General features: G+C 38.0%; 2 protein-coding genes across 2 annotated transcripts; one reads left to right on the top strand and one right to left on the bottom strand.

Moving 5' to 3' along the window:
* Positions 1 to 1063: 1063 nt before the first annotated feature.
* Positions 1064 to 11676, top strand: LOC113677977 (extracellular calcium-sensing receptor). The gene is made up of 2 exons (XM_027194844.2): positions 1064 to 1979; positions 8873 to 11676. Exons 1-2 carry the CDS (start codon positions 1545 to 1547, stop codon positions 11069 to 11071), a joined length of 2634 nt encoding a protein of 877 aa, XP_027050645.2. The 5' UTR covers positions 1064 to 1544; the 3' UTR covers positions 11072 to 11676.
* An 803-nt stretch (positions 11677 to 12479) lies between these two features.
* Positions 12480 to 21581, bottom strand: LOC113677976 (extracellular calcium-sensing receptor). Its single transcript, XM_027194843.2, has 3 exons — positions 21481 to 21581; positions 15476 to 17139; positions 12480 to 13869 (listed from the first exon to the last, which is right to left on the bottom strand). The coding sequence occupies exons 2-3, from the start codon at positions 17094 to 17096 to the stop codon at positions 12614 to 12616; spliced, it is 2877 nt and encodes a 958-aa protein (XP_027050644.2). The 5' UTR covers positions 17097 to 17139; positions 21481 to 21581; the 3' UTR covers positions 12480 to 12613.
* Between the last annotated feature and the right edge of the window lie 481 nt (positions 21582 to 22062).

The following is a 22062-nucleotide window of genomic DNA, read 5'->3' as shown; positions in this document are numbered from 1 at the left end:
ATAATTGTAAAAATACTTCTTGCTCGCGTTTGATTTGTTTGCACTGCTGTGGGCGTCATGTCACGAACGTTTGGGAAACATAGAACCCTCCAGCTGAGTTGAACTTTCAAGTCTCGTGAATCTATGAACATTTTCAATTGTTTGACTGTCTTGAGTTATATACTGTATTCACTAAAAAAATGCGTTGATCTATCCTTCAAGTATTTTCAGGTTAACGAGGGAAAACATCTAAAGTATTCGGTTTCTCAATCCATGTTAATTTCCGGAACTTTCACTCAGGAATAGAATGGCTTTCTTTTGCTGTCGTTGTTCTTTTCACCGCTTGTTGGACGAATAACATTTCTTTTTTTGTTCTTTTTTTTGGCATGTGATATTCGTCACAGATTAATTTTTGCTATGCGGCCTTTTTCTCATTTAAAATGGAATTAATGAAAGATCTCGTGAGGACACTGTCAATTTTGGTATAAATATAAAAGAGAGCGTAAGGAATACTTAGTTATTTTTGAACGCGGCGTTCTATTTTTTCTATTTTTTTTTTCCTTATTTCGAAGTCAGAGCCGAAGGGGGTTGTCCAAACTTCATCCTGTTTTATTCAATTCAGTTTTAATATCGGCAACAGTGATCTTTAAGTGTCCATAGTTTAGTCTAAATCGCTCCAGTAGAACCAGACTACATGCTTTTGAAGACTCAAGCGCATACACAGAGCGGCGCTGGGCGAAAGATCTATAAATTGTGAAAACCAATCTTTGGGAAAACCATTTAAGTTGCACGCTTTTTTCCCCCTAATTCTCTCATTCGAAGCGTCTTGCATGCAATAGATCACTGACATGGAATTAATATGAATATTTCGTTTCATTTCAAATGCAGTCGCGGCATCCTTTTTTGCATCTTCGTAATAGGTTTGCACCTGTTTGTTTTTTGCTTTTTTTCCCCCTCACAAGAACGAGTGCCATTTGTAAACACGTTCCACCCTCCAGTTAGTTATTTTATTGCCCCTAATGGGCTTTCTCTAGTGGTTGGCTGAATCGTTTATTTACCACTGACTTGAAGTGTTGTCAAAATTGATTTGTGTATATGACAGCGCAAATAATAAACTATTCGGCAAGCTACTCGGAAATTATGAAGTATTCTTCCGACATCAACAGCACAAAGACCGACTGAGAATCAACGGAATCCTCTCATTTTGCAGAGCGTTGTAATTTTCGCCGAGAATTTTCTCCGAGGCCGTGCAGAGTTTGTGACTTTGTCAAGGCTTATTTAGCTGGGCGGATTTTAACTTTTGCGAGAACGATTTTACATTTTCCACATTGTAGAAGCGAGGTTCCTCGAGAAAGAGCTTATTTAACTGCCTGAGAGAAAAATTTTCTTCTTTTTTTAGGAAAATTTGGAAGACCTTCAAGGTTCGGACTAATTTCCACGTACGGGTGACGATTTGTTTTTGGCAATTTAAATGCGGATTCATTTAAATATTTAAAAAAGATCGTTAAGTGCACCAAACAAGTAGCTAGTTCCTGCTTTATTCTTCTGGGGTCTTCTTAGTCAACATGAGAGTTTCACTGGCGCTCTTTGCGCTAGCGTTTTGTTTACAAGCTGATTCTGCAATTGGTCGTTGGAGAAGATTCAAAGAAGGGAATTTCATCATCGGAGGGCTTTTTCCCATAACCGAAGGGCCGGAGTGCAACAAAGTGCGGAGCGAAGGATTACTGCTCGCTGAGGCGTTTTTTTACACAATAAACAATGATTCGGTTTATAGCGATGCAGTTCTTGGATATGATATCAGAGACAGTTGTTCGAGCCCTGAGGTGTCTGTGAAAGAGGTTCTAGATATTTTGAGACATGAAAATGATGGAACATTATCTGAAAACTGCTCATTGAAGAACGCACGCAAACAATGTGGAGTGCTCGCGTTTGTGGGACCAGATTTGTCTGGCAACGCTGTCGTTACAAGTGTCATATTGAGCGCTTATGGGGTACCTCAGGTAAGAAAACTTTCCCTTTTTATCTTACGTGACATTTTCCTTTTATTTGTAGAGGAGAATTATTTCAATTGACCCCTGTTCCATTTAAATTGCAAATTTTAACTTGCCTCTGACTGGATTCTATAGTGACGTTCTTCGTTTTAAAAAAAGCGAACTGTAACATGAACTTTGATTCAAAACTTTATTATAGGTCTTATTCGGTTAGCGTTCAAAGCCCGAATCCCGAATCCCGAATCACTCATTCTTAGCCTGTGGGAGCATATGTGCAGATCGATCTTAGAGGCACGTTTTCATTTGTCAATAAATTTAAATTGTATAGAAATATCTTTAGACAATGATCACTTCTCTGCAAGAAAAAAAGGAAGAAAATTGCTCCGCGTAATGTGGTCTTTCGCTCGAGGGCAAAGTGCGCAAACCTCAGAATGGTTTTGCAATTCTAAACATTGTTCAAAACTGGTGCCTAAATTTGAGCTCGTCTGACAAAAACCAAGAGAAAAAGAAAAAAAAACGGAAAGTTTTTTTTGTTTTTAGTCTTCGAATGTATGACATTTACGAAAAAGTCTTCCTGTGTATATTTCAGATTATCTTAGGATCCGTTTTTAATGTAATATTTGTCTTCATCTTGTGGTAGTTTTTACAGATAGTGTTTTGAGGATATAGATTTAATAGATATTTTTTTTCTTGATATTTTATATTAATTCGCATAATAAAGTCACATTCATGTGTTGTTTTAGATATTTCTGATCAAGCACCTTCCGCGTAATCTCAGAATGATTTCGCAATCCACTTGTTAACTTTTTTTTTTTATTTAGTAGATTTGGAAGTTGTAATGGAAAACTCGTTTAATTTTTCTCTCGAATGAAAACGTCTTACTTTCTCACCTGCGGAAATAGTGGCACCGAAAAATTCATTCTATGTTTGTAAGATCGGAGACGACTTTGTTTTCGCGCTGCAAACGTATCTCCAGTATTCGTAGGTGAGAAGAATTATGACATTTTTTGGAAATATTTTGGTTCCAAGTGAAGCCGGATGCATTAATTTAGCGATTATTTGTACTAAATTGATCTTATCGCTTTACTCCTATTAACATGTTTTACTATCGCGAAAATATATAGCCAATTAATGCCACCGCGTTCTTTTATCATGACACAGTTTTCCTTGACACAGATTTGAATATTGTGCCGAAAATCTCTTTATTCAAACATTTGCTTGTCCGCCTTCTGCGGAATTCACAAAGAAACTGACAGCTAGTCTTGATAAACAGACACAATTTCCCCGTGTTTGATAAATTACCGGGTATCGTGTCGACATTTTCCAAAAGATTACGAAATTTTTTTCTTATCGGGATGTGCTGTCCACATTGTCTGTTAACAAGAAAATCAATGGTGACACGCTTTTTCCGTTCTGAGTTCATTAACCGCTTCCCAAAACGATCCTAAAGTGAAGGATGTGAAACGTTTCCCGTGGAGACGCCGTGCTGCCGTTATTCTTCTTATTTATTTCTTTTTTTGTCTTGGTCATGAATAGAATATAGTTACATATTCTTCGAGAATAAAATTCCATCTTCGAGAAATCGTGATCGTGATCGTGGTCGTAATGACGCGAAGACTTCATCTTTGTGGTCGTTTCGCGCCTTTTCAGACACTTTGTGCGTCACTTTTGATTAAAAATGTTAATTTTGTTTGATGTTTCTTTTGTTTGAATCCACTTTAATCCTCAGATTTTAAATGCACTCTTCGCTGCTGTTAAATGGTGTTCAAATAGTTGACAATTTGCATCTTTTTGAGAGCAGCAGGGAGACCTCTTCAAAGCAGTTATTGTGACGTGCGAATGGATGGGTTTGTTTTTTACCGGGGCTTATCTAAGATATTCCTATTTTTACAGCGAGAAATGATTGCTTTACTTTCCATTCGGAAAAAAAAGTGTAAAAAGGTGGATGGAGAAAGTTTTAGCATATCAGCAATTTTCTCTAAATACGCTGGGTTATTTTAAATTGCCACCAGATTTTGAATAGCAGTGCAGATGAAAACAAAAACATCATTTGGAAATTTTTAAAGTGCTCTTAAGGGTTATGCGATCTCCCCTGTCGAGTTGGAATGCATGATTTAGCCTTTGGTCTTTCCTTGTCGTAGATTAAAGCATTGCAATATCTTTTTTCGAGTGGGGGGGTGGGAAATTGTTGTATTATACCAAGTGCACAAAGCTGCGTTCGAGAAGTTTTTTAGCTGATATTTGAGTGGGTTTTATCCTTTGAAGAAATAATACATCGTGGACCCATTTACGGTGAATGAAAGGGTACTTCAAACGAATTCGCTTTAAAAAGAAAATCTTTTATCACCTCTTCTACAAAATGAAGTCACGTTAACACACTTTTTTTTTCAAGCGGTTAAAAATAACTTTCATCCTGGGTGAATGTTAGAGTGCTCTGTTCAAAAGCGATAAAAATTTTACAATAACGATATCAGTGCTCCAGTGAAATGTTTTTTTGACTTTCTATTTCTCGACTAAGAATTGAGGATGTTATGTAATATTTAAGGGTTCCAACTCTCTTTGGGGAGCGTAGACTTCGTATCTGTTTCATGATCATGTTAAACATATAACCGCCACCGTTCCTTAACTGTTACACATTGTGAAGCAGCCAGGATTAAGGTTTTGCACTAATACCTAGTGTGTCTCTGAGAAAATATTTTAAGTGCTCCATCGACGAACTTTAGGGTCAAATCAGTCGATATTTACAGAAAGAGCTCTGCCTAGTATTTAACTCTCAATCGAAACGTTGTGTATTTCTTAATTTTGCAATTTCGCTGTTTATATATTTTTGTTTTTTTTTTACGACTTTTCTCTTTTTATATCAACTCGAAAACCTAGAATTCTATGTAAACACCATTCAGTTTTTGAAGCGAGGGTTTCCTTATGCAATAGGCTAATTACAGTACATTAGTGAGAACAATACAATATTAATTGAACACGGAGGCGAGTTCCCTTCAACTGTCTGAATTTGTGGCGCCATAGAATCCGGTCGCTTGGTTTTTATCTCTCTTTTGGAACTTCCACCGACATTTTTTGGTCGTCTTTGGTCTGTTTGTTCCTCTTTTAAGTGAAACCAGATCACGTAGTAAGTGCTAAGGTTTGCACGTTAAAGCCTGAAGATAGGGGTGAGAGGTGGGGGGGGGGGGGGGAGAGAGTCCCCAATGTAAGACGTGCAGGGTCTGGTTTCGCGTGTGTTTTTTTCAACAAGGAAACCACTAAAGCGTATAATCGTATTTGGTTTTTTAATTCCGAATGGATGAAAGAGAGACAGATGTAACCAAAATGTATCACTCGAGCTGAATTTTTGAGTGATTTCCACCAATTCTTGGCTTGAACAGGTTAAAGGCAGTAATATAATTTTAAAGCTAGATCTGAAAAGGTATTATATATTTGGGCAGAGATGAGGTCAGCCGGAATTTTAAGAAACCGGCGGCACACCCCTGTAAAGAATCCTTGAGAAGTCTCCACCCTCCAACCCCTCTTCGCCCCACTCACAGTGTTTTTTTAGACAACTGGAATTTCTCAGCTTTGTCGGAAGATTACTCGGGTTGAGTGAAAAGAAAAACCGATCAGAAATGATTAAGATCTGTTTATTAATCGCTTGCCTTTTTCTTTCAAGATTATTCAAATTCATTTGTACAGTTCATCAAAACGCTTCATTATAGTGTTCCTATTATGGCTAAAAAAGCTATCAAAACACATGTCGTTTTATTACGGAAACTAGTTATCAGAAGCCTCCAGAAAGAATGGATCGGATGTTTTAAAAGCAATTTCTTGTACGTTCTTGTATATTTTAATGGCCTCTTTCAGCGAGATTTCGAGGGTTCATCAAAATTTTATAAACATGAGAACGTGTATTACGCTTCATTTTCGACCAAACTTTCGTAGAATTCACCTATATAAACGAGCACTTTTAAAAAACTTGCCGGTTTGATGCAAACACCCTTAAAATTAAGAAAAGAAGGCCGGAAGGAGTTACTTCTAGTCCTCCAAACAAGCTTTGTTTTTGTAAAATGTGTACTTAAATTCATGTGATTTTTGTACCATGAATTCCTGATAATTCTAAAGTCGGAGAGCAATTCGCGAAATGAGCAGGACCCCTACGGCCCGCAAAGATCTGACACAGGTCTTTTTTGAAACTTCAAGACTACTCTAGAGTGAACGAAAAATAAATCAGGTTTTTGTTTTTGTTGTTGTATTTGCTTTCAAATGTTTTGTATAAATTCCCTAAGAAACTTCAATGATCCAATTTTTAGCAGAAGAAAGGATTTTTACCAAACGAATGACTAAGTCAAAGGGGCTGTGTTAATTTTGGGCATGTGGATAGCTGTGTTTGCATCGACCCATTTTATTTTTCCTAAGTAAATCGTTTCTTGAATTTTATATTTCATGAACTAGCCATATAGGGTGTGTGCTTGCCCGAAAGGGCTTAGTTTTGGCCAGTTTTTGTCTGAGAACGGGTAAATGCATAGATCATCGTGGCTTCGAAACGGTACAGTCTCCAAGAGTGTGTCTAAACATCTTTATCTTCGGAAATCCAAATGAATCAGAGAGAGACAAAATAAAAATATATTATTCAAACTGAATTTTTGGGTGGTCATGACCAATTCGTGGCTTGAGCAGGTGAAAAAAGGCGATGGGTTTTAGAGACGAGTTCTGAAAACGGGTGTGGAAAATAAGATGTTCTAGAGGGGTTAAGATTTTGAGAAATGGATGGCAACTATTGCCAAAAATTCCAAAGAGAACCCATTCCACTCTCCTCCACCCAAACAGGTTTCACAGACGTCTAGCGGCTTTCCTTTGGCTATAGATTTGTCTAGTTAAGAAATTATTAAGGGTTCTTCATAAATCATAAACTTTTTTTTAAAATTTTTTTGTTTCATTTTAACATCAAATTAAATTAGTAGTACAGCTCATCAAAATGATTCATTACAGTGTTTCTATTATGGCTACAAAGCTTTCAAATTCCAATATTCTTGCTTTATTACGGTAAAAAGTCATCAGAAGCTTCTAGAAAAAGTCGATCGGATGTTGTAAACAATTCATTTTCTCGTCTTTTCTCGTCTTTTAGTGAGAATTCAAAACCCAATGGACGTTTGAGAGTTCATTAGTTATACTGAACACTAATGAAATAAAAACTTGCCGGTTTGTTTCGAAATCTCTGGAAAGCCAAAAAATAAAAGGCTTGAAATAATTACTTTCAATCCTCAAAAGAGACATTGTTTTCATAACATGCTCACCTAGTTTCATTTCCTTTATCTACCATGAAATCCAGAAATTCACTATTGTTTTCAGTCATCATAGCGCTGGACGAAAAACTTAAAGCTACAGAGCTGAAAATTGACATGCTCGTTTGATGTGGTAGGTAATTTTTTTGTCAGCCAACTATTTCCATGTAGGATTTTGCAAAGTGACTAATGAGGCTCGAAGTTGAAGTCGATAAGTTTATGATATGTTCGATATGATACCAGGCTATGTTCGGGAAATAAGCCAGACAAGCTCCGCGGAATTCGAGCGTTAGTTTATTAAAACATGAAAAGTATTTGAAAGTGATCGCATGGTAAATTATCATTATTTTTTATTATTGTTGTATTTGCTTGGAGAATTTTCTTAGAAGTTCTTAAGCTAGCTTTTTTTTATTCTTCAAAAAAAAAAATTTAAGGAACAATTTTGTTTTAAACTTTCCTCAGATGTTCCTTTCTAATGTCTGTGTCGAAAAATACTACAAAAAGGATGCTGTGGAGAATTATTCACACTCTAGAATCTAAATCAAAGGAAGGGGGGGCCGAGATGATAGTTCTGTATTTTGAGCGCCTTTGAAAAAGAAGCCAATCACGATACGAGAAAACCGACGACCAAAACTTCCCAATTTGCACTTCGATCTTATTCCCATCAAAACTAAGTGGGGGTGAGGTCATGTCTAGTTTAGAGGAAGGGTGTTACCTACAGCATGACTAGAGTCCAAAGAGAAACTGAACCGAAAATTTTCTTTAAATGTTCCAAGAAATTGACTACAGAAGCCGCCGTTTTGAACTTTGTAACCTAGTTGTAATCACGTTAAGCATTCCAGAAATTATTGAAAAAAATTGCCGCTCTATACAGTGCAGAACATTATCTGCTGAGTTAAGAATGCCATTTTGTGTAGCATGTAATTGTTCAAAATGACGGCTGGGAATTTGAAAAGAGAATCAAAAGTGTGTTATGTCATAGGTGAGTGGCCAGATTGTTCGGCGAAATTAAAAATGGTGGCTTCTTTTGCCGACTTTTTATACATTTGAAGACTATTCTCAACAGTTTAATTTAATCTTTGGATGTTCAATACGCAGTTTGAAGTAATTTAATAATAATAATAATAATTTATTTACTTATGTTGCGTTATTTAGTTATATTGCGTTATTTACTTATAAATTTGTTTGTTTCCTTTTGAATGAAGGAGACAAAATTTACGTAGTTCCTGGAGCACACTTCTGTTCGTAAATAAAATTAGCTCATTAAGACCTGCTTTACTCTCGAGATGTGGCTTCGTCCCTCAGTTGTTCGTAGCACCAGACAGGTCTAACCCATTGAATAGTCGATCAATTTTTCAGACTTATATTCCTGCCATGAGTTAACTGGCAGTTTACCTGTGAACATCAATTTGTTACTTATGATCCGCTCTTAAGATCTGAGCATTACTTTGGTTTGAAGATCATCAACAGGGATTAAAGCTTGCAGATTTATTTATGCTAGAGTTGAAGTTCGGTCCGTACCTCTTACTTTACTTAATCACTGAGCTCAAAATAAATAGATTTTAAAAGAGACATTTACACACTATTGAAAGTGTAGATTGAATTGTTTTACTGTTGTTATTATTATATTCGCAGATCGGTTACGGAGTTTCCAGCTCACTTCTCAATGACAGGTCAATGTTCAGAACGCTTTTCCGCACGTCTTTTTCTGATAAACAAGTTGCGGCGGTGTTGACGAGTCTTATAACTTCTTTCGGATGGTCTTGTATAAATATCATAAGTTCGAAAGAACGTTTTCATCGTGGAATAATGGGAAACCTAAAACGGGACCTTAAAAAACGCGACATCTGCATTGCCTTACATGAAGCCGTCGGTAGTGGTGAAATTTCGAGTATTGTAAAGGCAATCAAAGTTCGTAGGAGTGTTTTCGTAAACGTTGTTTTAGGAAGCGAGGATTTTATTTCCAAGATTTTCAGCGAAGCACGGAGAAAAAATTTGACAAAAAGAGTGTGGATTAGAGCTGACATGTCAAACGAGCGATCCCGATTGGTTGAAAGCTACGGTGACGTCATGGACGGAATGCTGACCGTGTCTGTGCCCAAAGAAGACTTAGGCGAGTTTAAAAATGTCGTCAGCATATTGGCGAAAAACGTTTCAGAAATGTATTGCACTTGGATTGAAAAAGACAGCCGCTGGTCCGCTGTCTGTGGAAATCGTAGTAGTGAGCAATCGGTCGGCTTGCAGGGTGCGTCATTGGACAAAACTGCTTACGTCATGAATGCAGTTCTTGCAGTCACGCAGACAGTGAAGAAAGTTACCCAGTGTACTAGGAATAGTGTGCAAAGCAGTTTTAACTGCTTGAGGGGGAATTTTACGCTGCAGTATGCGCGGGAACTTGTTTTGAAGAACTTAGAGAAGATTACTTTTAGAAATAGTCAAAATACTAATATATCCTTCACCTCTAACCGAGAATTGAATAAAGAATTTGATATCATGAACGTGCATGCCATCTGCAATAAAACCGTAGCGACTACCCGAGTAGGAAAATGGACCAGAGAGCAGAGACTGGTAATAAATGAGACTGACATTCAATGGCCTGGTAAAGAATACAGAGTCCCTTATTCTGGATGCCGGGAGCGCTGCCCCCTGGGTACCTATACCAAATATGGTTGGGAGACATGCTGGTGGAACTGTCATAAGTGTCCTAAGGGGACCTTTAATGATAACCACACCGCGACCCTTTGTAAAGTTTGCCCGAAGCACCAAATGCCAAATGAGCTTCAGACTGGTTGTGTAGACAAACCTCTCGCAGTGTTAGTCTTCGGAGAAATGCTAACAGTTACTCTACTCTCCGCGTGTGGACTGGGAGAGATTCTTACATTGCTCGTGTTGGGTGTTCTGGTGAGATATCAGGACACCCCTGTTGTCAAGGCAACAAATTTAACTTTTACGGTCTTGTCCTTGTTGGTGCTTGCTGTTTGGTTCCTGAATCCGGTTCTCTACATCGGTAAGCCATCTGACATTGTTTGCAAATTGAGAACCGTGTCGTTCGCAGTTTTGTACACCACTATCACTGCGGTTTTATTGACCAAGACGAACCGTTTGATTAAGATTTTTTCTGCTCTCAAGCAGCATTGTTTCCTCAGCAACTGCTGGTACGGTTTCTTAACATGCGCACTGATTCTTGTGCAGATTGGTTTGAGCGTGTTCCACCTTCTGGTTTTCCCGCCAAGAGTGACTTATGATTACAGCGTCGCAGGCGCTTTGTTTATGTCATGTGAGCACAATTTGGCTGTTGATTTGGCTTCGTTAGGTTATGACTCATTTCTCGCGACGATATGCTCGTATCTTGCTTACAAATCGCGTAATCTGCCGAGAGCTTATAACGAATTTAAATGGATATGTCTCAGCATGTTTACAAACTTTTTATCGTGGACTGCTATTTTAATTTGCCATCACACGTCGCTTCATGGAAGGGAGAGCTACATCTGCGCAATAATGGCGCTAATTTTGGGAGCATATTCAATGCTTTTCCTTCTGTTTCTTCCAAAAGTTCGTGTAATTTTTTTTCGGCCGGAAAAGAACACGAAGCAGGCAGCGATAGAAAGCACAAGGCGTTACTCAATTGACCAGGCTTCTGGGATTGATCTGTCGCCGATTCAGGGAATGACTCTGAGACGGAACACATCGCCAGCGTGTCTAGCGTTTCAGTTTATGAATGGATCTATGAACAAGCTACCAGTTGTGAAGCAAAACTTGGGACCGAGGCGCTCTCAAGGGTCAATTATTGCGACCATAAAAGAGTTGCCCGAGGAGAGAAAATCAAGCGTCTAAAATTCTGTATCGTTGTCCCAACAATTTTTGCATGGAGAGAGCAAACGTACGTAGAAGGAGGTGTTTGTGTATGCGCGTCCGCGAAGGAGGGTCGGAATGGCCTGTTTTGTCCCGATCTTGTTAAAAGAATCTAAAGAGCCGCGTCATAGTTTTTCAATGGTGATTCTATATTGATCCTACATTAAAGTTATGATAGGTCCGTCATTTTTAATCCGTGTTATACCACGGTGTAACTTCTCCCAACAGTATTAGTTCATTGTTAACCAGCAAGTCGATGAGAAGAAATAGAAACATCAACTGAGTATCACTGTTCTATTAAACAACAAATTCTCAAAGCAAAGGTGTAAGAAATGTAGGAAAGACATTAAGGAGAATTGATATTGAGATCTAGGGAGTAACCTTTCGTTACCTTTTCGCTTGCAAGTTCGTCGAACTGTGATTGGGAAAAATTCCTTTCCTATCACTTCTGAAATTAAAGGCATACAGTACCACTTAAAATAAGTAAAAAGAAACAAACATCGAGGGAAAACCACTGCTTTTGGAAAATTATCTTAGCCTGCTGCCTTCTTCGCAGTTTCAAAAGAGAAAATACTTCCACGCATTCAAACACTTCTCTCGACTTTTTTTTTTCGACTAAAGCTAAATTAATGTAATGTGTTTTAGTGAAAAATGACATCATGTCATCATCATGGATTACAATCTTTAAGTCCTTTCTCTTTTCCATTTTCCCCTGTTTTCACCCCGCGAGGGAATGAACCCCAAATTGCCTCGTAATTTCCCCCAGTCTCACTCGGCTTTTCGCACTTAGACCAACCCTTTAATTTTGACGACGAGAAGTCACATGTTCCCCCCACCGCCCTATTGCCAGGAAAGCATCGACCGATTTTTTAATGTTCACATGAAGAATCCAGGGCAAAGTCCTCTCCATATTCGATCTGAATTCTGTTTATTTTGTGTTGCTCAATTTAGGCATTTTTAAACTTCCTTTTTGATAACCAAATTACATTTAGAACTTAAAATGTTTTTGTTGTCTCGTATGATTTTCAGAACGCATTGGTGATGAATAAACTTGTCTTCTCTCAGAGCTTAGATATAAACCTCGCGAGTTTGCATGCCAATTAAAAAGGCATTAATAAGTAATGAGTTCTGAAAACAATCTTAAAAAGGTAGAAAATTTCAAGTTATCAAACACGTTCCAACATTCTTTAGTCGTTAATATTTGGATTTCAGTTTCAAACTTGTCAAAAGTATTTAGGTAATTCTACCTAAGATCTCTCACGTATCATGAAAGTTTATTTTTCAATATGTAGAAAAAAATTCTAATTAGACGACGATCATTCACTACAGGAGATAGGATGTCGAAAAGTGCCCTGAGCACACATCTGGAATGTCGGAACATGTTTTATCTTTAGATAGAAGTTGTCATCTTAATCCAGCAAAAGATTCTCGTAACTGATTCACGGGGAATTCAGCGAAGCAGCTAGCCGAGAGGATTAACAGTCAGATCTTGGGAGTTGAAGGGTTAAATTATCACTAACAGTTTTAATGAGCCTTTGTTGGAACGGAAAATGTACCCACGGTCACTACTGACATTCGGCGAAGATTCCGGGCAGCGAACGATCCACTGCGCGCGCGCATTGTGTAATCAAACATACTGGCCCGTACAAGTTCGGTTTTGTTTTTCTCGGGTTGGAAAAAAATGATCCGCAACCGGACGGAGAACGTGCAGAAGAGGATCGCGAAACCTGTGGAAATAAGTGCGAAACAAAACACAACGTTTTTGTTTTCTGCACTGCTGTCGAAGTAACAGGGTACAAAGACTATCCATATCACACATACTGTGAACGTTGTAAATCCTATCAATCGTGTTTCGTTGAAATTCGCCGGCAAATTACGAGCTCTGTACGCCAGATACGTCGACGGTATAGCCAGAACAGCGGTGTAACCCAATACGATCATGAGCAGTTTGCGCGCCATTTCGCCGCAGTCAACACAGATGCGTGTGTCATAATAGTACACAGTAACTTCCGGCGGAAATGACCACACCCATGGTATGATGCCGAGCATTATTGGCAAAGTCAGGAGAACGGCAAACAAGAGCTGCAAGCGAATGCCATATCCAAATTTACCAGGGAGCATTTTGTTTTTGAATATGAGTAACAAACGCCGGGTTTTTGTCAACATTAGCGAGGCCCAGAAGTTGATAACAAATGCAAAGCAGAACGGGCGCGCTTTGCAAATGACGTCGGTGGCTCTTCCTACATGTAGCAGAGGAAGAAGAAAAATGCCTGCTATCATGAGTAAAATCAACTGGGAGTATTCTCTTGTGGAAGCTTTTACGATCGCGCTGTTTCGATATCGATGGAACACGCCAAGAGTGAAAATCGTACTCAAAAACCCGAGGCCACTGAGAGCTAAAATAACACTTCCAGTCGTTGAATGCCATTCCAAGTACACTTCCGGGAGTTGCAAACATCTCGTGTGATTTTCAGAAGAAGTGAAACCCAACGGGCAAATGTTGCATTGTGATTGACCCTCTCTGTTCGTCATGCTTCCAAACGGGCACTGAACGCACTTCCAGCAGCATATGGAGTCGCCTTGGACTTTGTAGTGCCCAGGCTCACACGTTGAACTGCAGCGTGAGAATGGCACTCTGGGATTCCATCCGTTCCACGTGATGTTTGTGATATTATGAAAATGGAGTTTGCGAGTGGCCCATTCCCAAGTTCCCAGCGTGATAAACTTTTTTCCTTGCGCGGAGTCTGGATCGGGCTGTAAACTCTTGACCAAATAGTTACCTGTTAAAATATATAAAAGATATCACCAACTAAATACGCTCATGATTGTTAAACAAATTTTCCTTGTCAGGACCTTTGGAGATGTATAGAGAACAGAATGGAAAATATGCATGCTGATGTTAGGGTAAAACTACTCAATTTGATAACAGCTTATGATCGAACAGATTACAACGAGCAAATACAGGAATTCTGAAAATGAACGGGCTGTAAGGAAGCAATTAAACGAAAGTAGCTTGCTAGAAGTGCAATTAAGGTGACAACTGTAGTAGTTTACCTATAACTTTGACGACTTAAAATCCAATCAGTGGCTAGATATTGTAGCTGAGTTTGATTCAAGTCCGAAATTAAATCGTAGCTTCATTGTTTTTTCCCAAAAAATAGGAAGCTATATAAGAGGACATTTATTAAAGTAAAAGACGCCCTCAAAGTTCACTTTTTCTCATTTTGTATTGTTTTGATTACCCCTTACCTCGCTGACACCTTGTCTTTCTGTCAAACCTGACAAAAATACTAAAAGAACATGGCTGTTGTTGTCTCGATAAAACTGAGTAAACAAAGGCCTTTTTGACGGAACATTAAGATTATTAAAATTTGACACTGATTTTAAAAACGGCTCCAGGTGAGTTTGGACACAAGAGGATTTTATTGAATAATGTCATTTTGACCTTTGAATAGTTTGACTAGCATCTCATTTGATCTTTGAATTGGAGGAGATTTTCTGAGTTTATTGTAGGTTAAAAAGCCGCGAAAAATGAAAAAAAATTGCACAAATACTGGTCAGCCATTTGAGATGACGAGTTTCATAGCATGCGCAATTTATTTAAATTGAGGGGTAGTTCCTTTTTTTCCTTTTCTATAGCTCATGCGGAGCTTTTGTGATCGTAAAATGTCCTTGATACACAAGGTATCAAGCAAGCTTAAATACGTGAAATTATCATTGTTCGCTCTGCTTGTTTTCATTAGATAGCACGGCACCAAATCATGTTCATATGGTAATATATCACAGGGTTTGAAACCGATAAAATCCTCTTCTTGCCTGAAGAAAAAAAAAAGCCCGCAAAAGTCCGCATGTCACCTGTTAAGGTAGAATTTCTGAGGTCGCTTTTGGAAACCCTTTGTTTATTAAATATACGAATAAATTTTGTAATATGATACGAACAAAATTCGAAATAGGAAAAGTCACTTTGATCGAGTTTACGCATAAAATTTTTTGTAAATCAATCAACGTATTCAAATTTAGATTCGTCTTAAGTTCGCAGCCTCACTCATTTCCTAATTTTTACAATTGTTTAAAAATTAGATTAGGATGGATTCCTTTCAGATGAATTTTTATCCTTCAGAGACAATGTTTTTGTCAATACTCGACTATTGAATATTTAAACAGCGGTCGCGTTAAAAGTTTCCAGTTTAGCTCATTTTAACATGTTTGTTTGCGTTGTGATAAATTCTCATAATGTCCGACAAGCACAAGTAGCGCTGAAATCTCCATTCAATAGTGTCAAAGATAAATTAATTTGTGCCGAACGATGTTAACGAGCGAAAGGCCTCTTATTGTTTCTCAAGTATTTAAAACATGTTAATGTCTATTGACAGAGAAATGACTTACCTTTTATGTCCCCATATTTGTCAAATACGATTGGAAAACCGAGCTTTCCGGTAAAGGATATATTTTTTATATAAGTGAGGACGTCCGATGCTTCAACTCCATTTGTTATACTGGGACAGCTACCATTTGTTAAGAGGCCGTGTCCTTTTTTGCACCTAATTATCTTATCGAGAGCTAAAGCGACAGAATAAACTGCATCCATGACATTTGCGGCCTTGTTTAGTTCTAGCTTCGCTGCAGTTGGCAGCTCTTTGCCATTCGAAAATTCATCGCATTTCACTCGGTGAAGCGAGCTGTTTTGCTGGTCCTCCTCCGAAGTATTAAAACCATCTTTCAAATGTGCAATTATTTCTTTTCGACATCTGTACGTTCCGTGCCAATAATCTCTAAACCAAGGATTGTGTTCGGTATTAGCAGGTGTCAACTGCGCCATATGCTCCTCAAATCTCATAATATTTCCTTTGCTCGGTACAACTCCTAACATTCCACCAACTAATGAATCCCTGAACGATAAAATGGAGTTTTTGTCTCCCCACGAATCCGTTCCTATCCAAATTTTTCCTTCCATACCTTGCCTTTCCGCTTCTTCCAAAAGGGCAAGCGCGTTTGGAATCTCGCAAAAAAGCACAACAACTTTGGCGAGTTTGTCCGCTTTTAAGGCGCTAACGATTGACGACATCTGGGCTTTTGTGTCGGGTAAGGTGTAGTCGGGATGGAATAATTCGTCGATAGAAATACACACATTCCTCGTTTTTATTTCTCGTTTAAAGGCTTCGATTCCTAATCTTCCGTAATCTTCATCAGTGGCTATGGTAGATACGTAGTTCCAGTTGAAGTAACTCACAAGATCCGCCATGACCTGTGCTTGGATGTAATCGGGCGGGATCGTCCTGAGAAACGATGGAAAGTTGGCTTTGTTGCTGAGCGAAGGACTCGTGGAAGAATAACTGATTTGCGGAATGGAGTTTACCCCGAGTACGTAAGCTGCAGCTTTTGATATTTTTGAGCCAGCTCCACCAATGACAGCGACGATGGACGCGTTAGAGCAGGATCGATTTGTATTGACATCAATTCTGTACATCTCTTCTCGATTAGTTGAGAAGTCTAATGCGTTGCTCATCGCGAACTGCACCTCGTTCGCACTATCCCGAATATCGTATCCTAAAGTAACATTCGGCAAGATTTTCGAGTTGTTGTTTATCTCTTCAATTGCAAATAACATTGCTTCGACCCACATTAAACCGAACAAGTTCATTCGATAGCAGTTAACGGTCTCTCCGTGTACAGATTTGAAGAGCTGAAAGCGTTTGTCATTGCCGTTGCATTTCGTGGCATTTTTCTCATTCAGAAACACTGGAAATGACCCGCCAATGATGAAATCGGCATTCAAATCTTGCACCCGTTTTGGTGAACTCATCCTTGAACCGTGTACGTCTAACTCGCAAGCAACCAGTTGTAAAAGGAAAAAGCACAAAATTGTTTTGAATACATGAAAATTTCCATCGTCTCCTCTAAGGAAAAGAACGTACGCCATCAGGAATCGCTGTGGTGGTTTTTCGCCCATTCCAGAGTATTGCTCACCGTTTTTTTTCAGCCTTGTGATGAGCAAGTCAACAGACATATGTAGCTAGACACCGCTTCATAGGCTGAAAAATGTGTGCAATCTGCAATAAACTACTCGTGTCAATCTATTATCGCAAAGTTTAATTACAAAATGAACGATTTTATTGTCTCCCAAGTGGGTTATGAAACAAACAGAGACAAGCAACGGGGCGAGTTTTTCCACCGATTAATAAAAGTTCCCCTTGAAAGAAAAACAAGAATATTTAATAATAATTTTTCCATTACTCTTTCCTAAAGTGTAGAAAATCTCTTTTCAGCGATGCAGCTTTATAAGTTGGATTATTGTAACAGCCGCTTGCATAATGAAATTTTATTACATTTGCTTACAATTATATTTCAGTGAATTTTAAGCTTTTCAATTCAAGCAATTTATTGTTTGCATCATTTGCCCTTTAAGCAAATGGAAAAAAATTAGAGGCTTTTAACATGTTACCGTCATTTTTACACTTTGGCTTTATGTCTTGGGCAAATCTGTTCTCTTCTCTGTAAACGTATTGATTGAAAGCTAGTTTTAGTGATAAAGTTGTCAGAAACGTTTTGCAAGATTTGTGGTCTCCGGCGTTAAATCTAATCCGATGTTACCACAACAGTTTATCACAGCAAATGAAGGTATCACTATGGTAATCCAAAAAAACACTGATTTTGATTCACCTCAGTTTGATGGGTTGTTATTGCCCACATCATCCTCTACACCAATCAGATTCAATTTAAAAATAATTGCGACTTGACCATTTTCATTTTCCCGCGCTTCACTAAGCAGATTGCCCGTTTTTATCCACAGTCCTTCATTGCCTTACGCTTTCTAAATCATGCGCACCGAACAGATTGTCTTAAATTTGTCTTTGACAGTCTCCAACTATGAAATTTGACCAATTGATCTGTACCAAGCAGGATTAAAATATATGGTATCATTTGTTGAGCATTTACAAATTTGTGAGATGACATAAAATTCAAACGATAATCATTAACTAAATGTTTGATCCCTGATGATGCCGTAGAACGGCGAAAGCTCGGAGTAAATAAAGTAAGAAAGAACCACAGTAGCACTTAAAGGCTTCATTCGATCAATATCCCAGATAATCATTAAAAAAAATTAACATTATCTGCGCTTGTTATTTCATAGTGGGTGCAAATTTCTATCTTCGGCTCGGCTTTTAAACAATGTTGGCAATCAAAAGCGTCTGACAGTCTACCATTTTAGTTCGACTAACGCGCAAGTCGCGCTTCGTACTCGCCTAGCGCTTATCCCGTTTGCCTGTAAAACGCAAACAAAATACGCTTGTTCTGCAGGCTATCACTATCTGTAAATTTTGGAAATCACTCGTGCTATTTTCATCTTTCCCAGCAAAGATTCTGCTGAAAACTTCTAGAAAAGCTAAACAATGTTCCTTAATTAAGGAATAAAATTTATTTCAAGAGAAAACCATTTGAAAAATCTAATAAAACTAGCTTCACAAATACTATAGGTTTTGTTGAAATAAAGAGTAGCATTTAAGGAAATCAATGCACGAATTCAAAAATCTCTGCAATAAGTTTTTTGGTTCATTTCAGATTGCCACTTTAAAGGCCATAGAAGCGATTTACAGTATCTATTTCATTGAACGCCGCCCCTGAAAAACTTTTGCAGGAAAGAACAAAAACATTGTCATGTACCATCCTCGAATATAAGCAGTTATTGAGGAACAGCGAGTGGCAGGAGAAGGGAAAAGAGATTAAAAAGTTTGCACTCACGGCCATGGTCATTTGAAGGCTGGATAACGCTACCCACTGGATGAATCTCTGTCTGATGTATAACGCAGCAAATTTTGTTGACCCCTTATCCGCAGGATAGCAATTTATCTATGAACAATCGGGTCCAATAGAACAAGGTTTTTTTTTTAATTCGAGACGTCTATCCTTTCCACTTTTCTCGTGAACTCATATCACGGAAGGTGCAAATACATTAGAATTTTTTCAAGGTGGAGAAAGCAAGCGAAAAGAGGACAGCTTGTTTTACCAATACATCAAGACAGCTAAGTGTTTTACTTTTAAAATTTCCTTTTCTGAAGTTTTTGTTCAATGAATGCCGCCAACCAATTAGTGCAGCTTTGTAGTAAATGCCACACCTGAGTCGCGGGGAAACTTAACAACACTACAGCTCTTACAGGGGGTAATGCGCTAATGATTTTAGAGTGACTCGGGAATCTTTTGTTAAAGTTTTCTCACTTTGGTTTATGAAGGTTTGGCCTCATTTCAAGTCCGCCCCCCACCATCTTTGAGAGCGCACCCCTTGAAGTAAAGCAAGTTCGCCCCTACCTTTACCACTTCGCCCCCAAATCTTGTAACTATTTTTCTTACGGAAAAGCATATTCCTTTTATTTGTCGTAGGTGGTGGGCGAACTCGCAAAGGTGTTGTTACGGGAAATTTACTGATTTTCCCGTGTGTGTTATTCGGAACATATTTATTCGTAAACTTTCACATTTAACCATTTCAAGTCCTTTCATTTCAATAAGTCAAAAAATGCATAAAAACCACAGTAGCTTTTGAATAGATTTTTGTTGTTACTTGCTTTCATCATATGTACCTGCTTGTCGGCACTTTTGTTATTTATTACATGGTTTTTTTAGGTACATATAAGTGTTAATGGTCTTTCTGGAAACATTGGTTTTCATGGTAGATAGCAGCTGAGTTTATACTCGTAAATCTAATTTCTTTTCATGCAATGGTTTCCAAACCAATCTTGCGTAAATAAGCAGAAACTTTTAATTGCTTTTCCGTTTTCTATTTCCTAAGCTGCGCTGCTGCAATGAAGATAGGTATTGTTTTCTATATCAGAGCTGTAAATTCGCACCTAGGTTTCCTACCTTAATGGCCTAGAGTTTATTGCATCCGTCTTTCTAATTTTGAGATACTTTCCGTCGTAGAAACAGATGGAATAATTAAGTAGTTTTCGTTTAACTTCAAATAGATTTTTTTTCGCTCCTTTGTGTCCTTATTCAAATATTGCGATTTGTGTAACAATAGCACTTCGCACCAGTTACTTCTTAAGCAAGTACCTTGTACAGCTTTGATGATTACAAACTAGAGTATGCTAGAGGTCATGTCGCTTGTTGGCCTGACCTAGAATAAAAGTACTGTGGAACCAAAGATTGTCTTATCCTTGACGTCCGTATAAGCTCGCTCGAAGCAGATCTCCGTGTACCAGGAAATCGTGACGAGTTTCCGTTCTCGCTGCTAAGTCGTCTCTACAGAGTTAGTTCCCCCAGTTGTTATTGTTCCGTCCGCGAAGAGTCAGTTTTCCAGTTTTGGGGAGAGAAAAACTTATCGTCACAGTGTTAAGGGAAGAACTTCTTAATGACCATAATCGTCTCAGCGCTATATGCACTTTTTTACAGATTCAGTTTAATAACACGATCAGCTTGATTAAAAGTACCAGATAAATATATGAATTATTAGATAAAAAGTAAATTGAATAAATTAGAGGCTGATAAATATATTTATAGGATTGAAATATTGACAAAAGGTTGGATGTTTACTATCCTTGACTCAGTAAAATAAGCCGCAAATTTTAGTTATGTCACGCTCGTAAAATTTTTTAATCTTTTCTTTTGTGACTGTAGGCTTGTCTCGTTATCATCAAGACTTCTGGACGCTGAGAAATCAACTGCTGTACGAGCAAAGTCATTATTTATTCTGAGCAAACATCCAACCCGATTATCTTTTCAAAATACCTCCCGAGGAATCATGATATTTAAAACTTCCCTCCAAAATAATTTCAGCAACGAACGCCTTTCTTTTCAAAAGAAACAAAAGCCGCCCTTTGGCGAGACATTTCCTCCCTTTGCCACACAGTCTACGTTATCTCTGTTAAATGGGGGTGTCAGTAAACAATTATGATAACACTACGAAAAATTGCCCACATTGTGTGGTTTGGAGAAGACTCCGTTAGTTATTCAGATTACTCTTGGTTATTATGACAGATTTTCTTAGTTTTTTTTTTTTTTTAAAATACAAATGAGAGGCTCATGCCGGTTTTTGCAAAATATTTTTATAGCATAAAAGGAAGTTTTGATAGTGAATTTTCAAGCAGTTACAAGCAGGATATAAATTGCTGATAGAAAAATTGTGCTCCAATTTACGGCTCAGTTTTTTAATGTTTTGTTCATTTATGTCCTCCTTAATTTGAAATTTTCTTTTTCCTCGACAAGGCCTTTTTATTCGACGCTTAGTGGATTTCTTATCTGAAATAAACGTTTTTTTTAAAGACATATATGCATATAAGATTTTCCATTTAACGGGTTCCCGCAGCTGAAAACTGAAGCGAAATCTAACCAAAAAGTTGACATCAAAAGGATCTAGATTAGGCCAAAAGTTAGGTTGAAGAACAATTTCACACTCTTACCAGACTCTCACCGTTTCCACACGATGCAAAACTGAATGAAATTTCCCTCGCTTTCAATCCCAAGAAAGCACACGGCTTCGCAGCATCACATCCATATTTCTAAATTTACGAATAACATACTGATATTATTCTAAAACAGAAAGCCTTATAAATGTTTGATAGAGTCCTTGCGTTTCTATTATTCGAGGACAATGCCGTCCTGGGTACTATTCATGTTTGAAGATAATAAACGAGATCAATTTTCCCTTTCATCCCTAAGGAAAATCTCACTTAAGCTATTTCTGAATCTATCTTTGTCGGAAAAGACAGGACACCAGGTAAACACTTTGTTAGGCACCATGAGAGATGAGAATTTTAAAAACGGTAGTTTTCGTTAACTATGTAAATTAAAATCTCCATAAAAGTCATTCATTAGAGCTTCAAATTTGAAGAGAAGCAATTTAAAGAGGACGGACGATTTAATCACAGAAATGAAAAGGTTTTTATCACGCAATCTAATCCTTGTTGGGAAATTATCATGAAAAGTAAACAATTAAACCAAGAGAAGATTAAAAACTTGCGAAAGATAGGAATAGGTCACGC

The sequence above is a fragment of the Pocillopora damicornis genome, chromosome 1 (assembly GCF_964200805.1).
Source record: "Pocillopora damicornis chromosome 1, jaPocDami1.2, whole genome shotgun sequence".
Taxonomy (NCBI): domain Eukaryota; kingdom Metazoa; phylum Cnidaria; class Anthozoa; order Scleractinia; family Pocilloporidae; genus Pocillopora; species Pocillopora damicornis.
Note: the sequence above shows the minus strand (reverse complement) of the source record. Positions and strands in the feature narration are given on the sequence as shown.

Bases quoted from the DNA above. Each gene is read 5' to 3' on its own strand.
- LOC113677976 (XM_027194843.2), bottom strand. From the start codon at position 17,096: ATGTCTGTTGACTTGCTCATCACAAGGCTGAAAAAAAACGGTGAGCAA. The intron at 13,870-15,475 runs GTAAGTCATTTC...ATATTTTAACAG, and splicing joins CAAATATGGGGACATAAAAG to GTAACTATTTGGTCAAGAGT.
- LOC113677977 (XM_027194844.2), top strand. From the start codon at position 1,545: ATGAGAGTTTCACTGGCGCTCTTTGCGCTAGCGTTTTGTTTACAAGCT. The intron at 1,980-8,872 runs GTAAGAAAACTT...TTATATTCGCAG, and splicing joins GCGCTTATGGGGTACCTCAG to ATCGGTTACGGAGTTTCCAG.